The following is a 7,769-nucleotide window of genomic DNA, read 5'->3' on the forward strand; positions in this document are numbered from 1 at the left end:
ATGCTTTACAAAATTAATCCCCCATAGAGCTGTTACTTCCTATGACACCTATTGAAATGGTATGAGCAGAAACAACTTTGAGTGTTTAAGTCATAAAATCATTATCCAAAAATTTTAGTGTTTGATGCAGGTATAGTTGTGCACCATCTAACTATACTACAGAAATCACAGGAAGAAAATGAAGCAATGTGACAGCCAACAGCCACCTCATCATTCATAGTTTCTCACTGGACAGATTGTAAGGGGTTTAGAATCACATCCAATACAGAAGTAAGCCTTGAGTATTTCAGAAAATTTATCACTGAAAGTATGGATATGAGACCTGTCATTTAAACTGTAAAGTGAAATCTCACCTAACTCATAGTCCAGAAAAATGCCAATTCCTCTGGGCTTTTCCCATAACAGAAGCGGGACAGGAGCACTGCCTTCTGCAGCGTAGTCTCCATCCCGCAGCTGGATTGTCCAGCATCTCTTCTGTGCTGAGGGCTGCTTCCCCTTCCTGGAAAGGGAGTCTTCACAAACGCCCACGGTCCATTCAGGCTTGTCATCCACTTGGACCTCCCAGTAATGTCTGCCAGATTTGAAGCCTTCTGAACCCAGTACAACTGGAGCAACCATGAATCTCTTTGGAGTAGGAGGAAGCTTTTGCTTTGTCTTCACAAATGTCACAGACTTCTTATCCTCTGAGACAAGCAGATTTGGGTGTGCTGTTTCGGGATCTAGAGTAACATCTTTTGTGAATTTCTGTATAATTTTCTTCAGAACTAAATCCTGTGGAGGAAGCCTGCATGCTTCTTTCCTGACCTGGAAAGAATAGAGATCTGGGCTTTTCAGGTTTTCACACCGGTCACGGATACTCTTGACATCTGTCAGCAGTTTCACTTCTGATTGCACACTCTTCTCTGCTACCTCTATTTGTAGTCTTTTGAGTGCGGCTATGTAATCTGAAAATTCGTTTATGTTTTTATCGAGTTTCTGTTGAATATTCTTCTCTTCATCAGCTAACCTTGACAAAAGTGCCTCATGCTCACGTTCTAAAAATTTGTTCAGGTGCTCAAATTCGAAGTTCATTTTCTGCATCTGGGTTTCCACCTTCTTTCTCACTTCTAATGACTTCCTGTCTTGGGTGGCCATGACTTCTTGCAGGTCTGCCACTTGCTTCTTCACAGTCCTGATGTAATGGCTGAGCCTCTTCCTGTGGTGAGAGGCAGCCTCATTGATTGGCCTCACACGATGACCCTGGTGGTCGGGGGGCTGAGCACACAGGGGACACAGCACCATTTTGTCCTCCTCACAGAAAAGGGTCAGGACCTGACTGTGCCTCTCACACAAGCGTGCTTCTTCCTGCCTCTTCCTCTTGCTCCTGGCCATGTGGAGGAGCTTGGCAGTTTCACTCATCTTTTCCAGCTGAGAGTTGGGCCTGAAGTGCCTCTCTCGGGATTGGTGGCGGCACACAGGACAAGGGAACCTGTCCTGTAGATCCTCCCAGGAGTGCTGGATGCAGGAACGACAGAAGTTGTGCCCACATTCGATGGTGACAGGTTCTCTCAGGAAATCCAAGCAGATGGGGCAGTTGGCTCCTGCCTGGAGTTCTGCCAGGGTTGCCAGAAGTGCCATCGGGCTGTGAGTGAAGGCCTGGACTGAGGGGAGGTCTCTTCAAGAGTGTTCTGCTCTGCAGGTTTTCTCCAGAGAGAAGCAGTTGGGGTCAGTAGTTAATTAAGGGCAAGTGGTCCTCTGTTGCTGAGTTAAGTCCACAGGGGAAGTCAGCTCACAAAGTGCAGCTAATCTCAGTGTAGTTGGGCAACTATTCTTCAAGCCCTCGGCAGTTTAGCAAATCCAAATCCAAACTAAGCCATTCTCTTCGTGTGAATAAGTGATGAATCTTTGTTCCTGGGGATGAGAAAATATTCTTTAACTTAAGCAGCTGGTGGGATTTCATGTGGGTAGTAACACTATAGTCAAGGAACACATGTCTAGTCACCTCTACCACCTCCTAAAAGGTACCTGGCTACCTGCTCCTGCTCCTGCTCCTGACTGGGAAGTCCTTTAGCACCAATCAGGGCTACTTCAATCTTCTGCTGCCCCCTACATGGATCTAATCACATTACGACACTCTCCCATTTAAAATGATTCCAGGATTGCTGTTTTCCTGGAGAACCCATCTCTGCTTGCAACTCCCTCAGCCCATTTGTCTTTTCTCCCATTCCATGATTCTCTGGATCTCCTACCCTAGCCAATTTCTCCTAAGTCAATGTCAGAGGAAGTGAGGGTAATATCCTGTACTCCTCGGTAAACTCATGACTGCCCTGAATACACATATTTGTGAAATCTACTTTCCACACTAAAGAGTCAACCTCGGCAATGGAAGGACTATATTTTCCCTGAACACCAACTTGGGTTGGACCTCCACGCAACTCTTCAGTCTCTTGCCCAAAAGCTGGAGAATTACGAAAAAGTAAGACAAGTTCCTGGATCCCCCAACTGGTTAAATTAAGAAAGATCAAGTCCTTAACGAGCTGGGATCTGGGACTCTCTCTATTTAGCACAGATATTGGATGATCTTGATCAAAGCTCTTGGAGCAACTTGGAACCACAATGGAGAGTGTGTTCTCTGAAAGAAGCCAAACCCCAGTTCGGATTCCCTTGTGCCATGGATTCCTGCCCTTGCCCAGAGCCGGCACTGAGGAAGCCATGGCTCCTACCACTCCAGCCTCGCTCCCCCATAGCGCCCCATCTCCCGACTTACCAAGGCATGTGGACTCTGAGGAGGGTCGCTCAGGAGTTTCCGTGAGGGGTGTCTCCGAGGCAGGTCGTCAAGGGTGTTTTCCACAGACAGTCTTGCATCTGATGGTGTGGTCAGTGAGGCTGACCTTGGCTTATATACACACGAGCAGGAGGGTGGAGCTCTTGAGACTCCGCCCACCAGGGTATGGGGGCTCCGCCCATGAGGAGGGGTCAGGAGTGAAGATAGTGCGCGGGAAGGTTCAGAAGCCTGGGGGTTGGCGCACAGAATCTCCTTAATTAAATCATTTCCAGGGGCCAGGTGCTGTGTGAATACAATGATTTCATTTATACCTGTGCAATCTTCATGTGACCCTTCACCAACCTGTAATGCCATCATTGATGAGGACGAAATGGAAGAAGTGAACGGCTACATGTGGAGTATTCATATTCTGCCCAAGTAATGTTTAATTCTGCAGCCCACTATTTAACCCTCTCATTAATGAACAAGTGTGGGGCGTCCCCCGCGTAGGGGAGCCCCAGGAGCAAGGAGTGCGGCCTTTAAGGAGAGCCGCCCAGTGGGAAAAAATTGCAGCCTGCCCAGGAGTGACGCTGCACAGAGGCAGAGCTTACTCAGCAAGATGCCACAGCAAAAAGAGACACAGATTTCCCCCGGTGCAGCTGACAAGAACACAAGTGGACACAGAAGAATGTAGAGCAAATGGACACAGAAAGTAGACAACTTGGGGGGGGGGGGGGGGAAATAAATAACTTTAAAAATCTTAAAAAAAAAAAAAAAAAAAAGAACAAGTTTGAGCCCTGTGAAGAGTAAGGGATGGCCGACCTTTCCTCTCAGTTGCAGAGGTCTGGGGTGAGTCCATTCTTTGCACCCTGCACGAGCCCTCAAGTTGTCTCAACTTCCAGTGCTGTAGATACACCTGCCTCCTATCCAATAGTGGTGCTGTTTGTCGAGACCTAGATGGAAGGCCAACTCTGGTAGTTCCTGACCCCAAGGAAGAGAATCTGTGGAAAGTCCCAAGTCAAGGAGAAAGTCACAGCGGCTGATTGTTCAGGTTCCCTGGCACATTGTCTCCAAGGTGTGAAGGAGCTGGAGAGAAGGAACCCTTGGGGAGAAAGCACATGCAGGAGACCCCAGAAGGAAGCAAGAAGCACCGGGGCCCAGCATGCAGCACTACGTGGATCGTAGTGAGCCCGGGCTTTCCATGGACTCGTTCCTTTGAATTTTCAATGTGTAAGAACAAAAACCAAGCACTCAGTTTCATTCTTAACATGAGATTCTCTCCTGCTGTGTGGGATAGAGTCATTTCCTGTTCTCTTCTAAGGGACTACATTTAGATGTAATTATCCTGCATGGTGGGGGTGGGGAATGGTTTCCGTTGATTGCATCTTTTAAAATTGTGGCTCCCAAGCTTTTAAATGCATTAGAATCACCTGGTGAATTTGTGAAGACACAGTGACTTCTGACCCTCCCCCCACTGCACCAAGTTTCTTATTCAGTAGGATCAGGACAGCATCCAAGAATTGGAATTTTAAATCAATTCCAATGTTTTCCGTATGTTGATGTTCAAGAGATCATTGGTTTAGAACCATCATACATCACTGCTTAGAATTTTCATCCTCATTGTATCTTCTTCACACCTTCATTTCTCACACCCCTAAGACTGTTAATAATTTCACCCACAATTCAGATTTTCAAGCCCATAGAAGAGTTTCATTTCCAATTTTACTAATTATTCTTTATCTGTTTATGTATGGGAGTCAATTCTTTATGAGGCCCTGCACATCCTATGAACAGAGTCTTTGAATACCTTTTTGTTCTGTTCTGTGGATCCTGGAGTATACATATGAGACCCTGCTTTAGAATATATCAGGGAGAGTTACTCCCTCAATGGTCAAGAGTAAGTATATTTGTCATACATAATAGTAAAAAAAAGCCTATCTCTTGAAAAAATTTGGGCAAAGTTCCTTGCAGCCCATTGGAAAATGTCAAGATATCCTAAGCTTGATGACCTTCAACTGTGATGCAGAACCCCAGTATGCATGGAACCCATCTAGGCCCACCTAAGTGGGAAAATGATGGTAACATACAGCTTATGCTGTCTGCTTGTCCATGAGTCATAGAGAGCTTTGTTTTTGACCCAAGATTACTGTGTCTTCTTCCAGCATCCACGAAACAGTGGCAACATCTCTCCTTAGCTCACAACAAGTTTAAATATCGGAATCTTCATGGTTCTTAACAAGTATACCCCCAAATGTTCACATCAACTATTTTAAAAGGTTAGTCCCATAGGTATTGATACTTAATACCTTTCACCAATGAAAGGAGCCAGGATTTCACGGAGAACTGATTAATTCACGGTTGGTGCACAAAGAACAAGGTAAGCATCAAAACTCTTATGTCAGACAGCAAAAATGTACTGAAAGACTAAGGAAGTTTAACGTATAAACTACTTTTTGTTTATTCATCATTGGTTGATGGACATTTGGGAGGGTCACATATTTTAGCATTTGTGAATAATGCTTCTATGAACATCAGTGTCCAAATGTCATGTGTGTCCTTGCTTTCACTTCTTCTGAAGATATTCCTAGTATAAAGATAATTGGATCATATGGCAGTTTTATATTCAGCTGCTTGCTTCTTGAGGAACAGCCAAATCGCCTTCAACAGAGGGCTGTACCATTCTACATTCACACCAACAGCGAAGGAGTCTTCCTCTTTCTCCACATCTTCTAAAGCACTTGTAAGTTATTATTTTCTTTTTAATGACCATTGTATAGTTGTTAAATGGTATCTCATTGTAGTTTTGATCTGCATTTCCGTAATAGCTATGATGTCAAATATTATTTTTTCATTGTTGTTTTGTTTTTTTTTCGTAATTTATGGCCATTTGTATTTCCTCTTTGGAAAAATGTCTGTTCACAACTTTTTCAATGTTTTATTTGGGATGTCTGTATTTTTATTATCGAGTTATATGAACTCTAAATATACCATGGACATCAAACCCTTATTTGATATGTGGCTTCCAAACATTTTCTATCAATGAATAGGCTGCCTTTTTACTTTTGGTCAGTCTTTTGAAGATCAAAAGTGTATCATTTCAAGGGGCTGTTTCATATTCAGAGGCTCTCATTATTTTTCATTTCTTGCTTGTGCATTGGGAGTAAGGTTTAAGGAACTATGGCCCACACCAATGTCTTGAAGATGTTTCCCTGCATTTTCTTCTCGAGTTTTATGGTTTTAGCTATTATCTTTAGATCTTTGATACATTTTGAATTAATGTATAAAGTGTAATGTACAGTTCCTTTTTCTTTCTTTTGAATATGGATATCCAGTTCTTTCTGCACTTTCTTTTTTTTTTTAAGATTAATTTTTTATTTATTTCTCTCACCTTCCCCCCCCAACCTTCCTGTTGTCTGCTCTCTGTGTCTATTTGCTGTGTGTTCTTTTTTGTCGGCTTTTGTTGTCAGTGGCACGGGAATCTATGTTTCTTTTTGTTGTATCATCTTATGTATCAGCTCTCTGTGTGTGCAGTGCCATTCTTGGGCAGGCTGCACTTTCTTTCACGCTGGGCAGCTCTCCTTACGGGATGCACTCCTTGAGCGTGGGGCTCCCACGAGGGGACACCCCAGCGTGGGAGGGCACTCCTTGCACACATAGCGCTGCGCATGGGCCAGCTCCATACAGGTCAAGGAGGCCTGGGGTTTGAACCGCGGACCTCCCACGTGGTAGGCAGAAGCCCTATCCACTGGGCCAAGTCCACTTCCCTGCACTGTTTTTTAAATAGAATGTTTCTGGACCAACTGTGAGGTCTTGAGAGCCTTGTCAAACCTCACTTGAACATATATGTGATGGTCTGTCTTGAAATCTCAATTTGGTTCCATTTTTAGGTATGTCTATCTTTATGCCAATACCATGATATTTTTAATACTGTGGCTAACTAAGTAATATTGTTTAAATTCTGGAAGTGACAGACCTCCAACCTCATAATTTATTTTTATTTTTTATTTTATTTTATTTTTATATTCAGGACCCCTAACTCTTCCACATAAATTTTGTAATTGACTCTTTCAATTCTGTGGGACTATATGTAGATGTAATTATCCTTCAGGGTGGGAGTGGGGGAATAAGCAGTGGAATAAACAAAATATGGGGGTTAAGAGATGCTCTGGTTCTGTATATATGAATAGGGTGGTGTATGGAAAAATACACCCTAATATAAAGTATGGACTATAGTTATTAGTACAATTATAATATTTGTCATCAATTGCCAGGATAGTAGAACACTAATGCAAAGTGTCAATGATGGGGTATATTTTTTTTTATTGTATTTTACATGATTTTTCTGTAAACTTAGAAAAAAGAAAGCTTTACTTTGCCTCCAAGAATGGTTTGGAAAAAGATGTGAAGGCCAATACCAGGAAAATGTCTGAAAATTTAAAGAAGTGGGATGCTGACTATAGACCTGTCAACTGGATTTCATGCTGGAGTTGTAGCCATCGCTTCCAGATGCAATGGAGTTAAAACATGATATCTAATTGCAGAGACAGATGCAAGACATTATATATCCTGCCATAACCACTGAATGGACTGGGAGAGTGTAAAATACAATGAAAACTATAATCCATACTGTGCAGCAGTGCTCCAAAATGTATTCATCAAATGCAGTGAATGCACCACACTAATGAAAGAAGTTGTTGATGTGGAAAAATTGGGGGGTGTGGGGAGTGAGGCATAAAAGGGAATCCCCTATATTTTTTTAATGTAGCATTTTGTGTGATCCATGTATCTTTTAAAAATAAAAAATGTATTTAAAAAAAAGCAAATATGATATCTAAACAAAGAGTATTAGCTAGTTCTCTTGGGAGTCCAGTAATGACACAGGAAATGTCATGGACAGGATATCCTTGCCTGAGCACCAGGAAACCACATAAAACTTCTTAGAACTTTCATTAATTTTAGGGAGCAGGGAACAAGGGATATGGAGAGAAGTAGTAGACTCATGACTCAGTTTTATATTGAAACTGTG

The 7,769-nt window shown here is 42.8% G+C and overlaps 1 protein-coding gene across 1 annotated transcript; it reads right to left on the reverse strand.

Annotated features, from left to right (window-relative positions):
• Positions 1 to 210: 210 nt before the first annotated feature.
• On the reverse strand, positions 211 to 1,617 carry LOC101447597 (tripartite motif-containing protein 75-like). Its single transcript, XM_004482194.2, has one exon. It carries the CDS (start codon positions 1,615 to 1,617, stop codon positions 211 to 213), a length of 1,407 nt encoding a protein of 468 aa, XP_004482251.2.
• Positions 1,618 to 7,769: the final 6,152 nt, after the last annotated feature.

The sequence above is a fragment of the Dasypus novemcinctus genome, chromosome 1, assembly GCF_030445035.2.
Source record: "Dasypus novemcinctus isolate mDasNov1 chromosome 1, mDasNov1.1.hap2, whole genome shotgun sequence".
NCBI classification, from domain to species: Eukaryota; Metazoa; Chordata; class Mammalia; order Cingulata; family Dasypodidae; genus Dasypus; species Dasypus novemcinctus.

Excerpts from the sequence above, each read along its gene's own strand:
- LOC101447597 (XM_004482194.2), bottom strand. The coding sequence starts at position 1,617 with ATGGCACTTCTGGCAACCCTGGCAGAACTCCAGGCAGGAGCCAACTGC.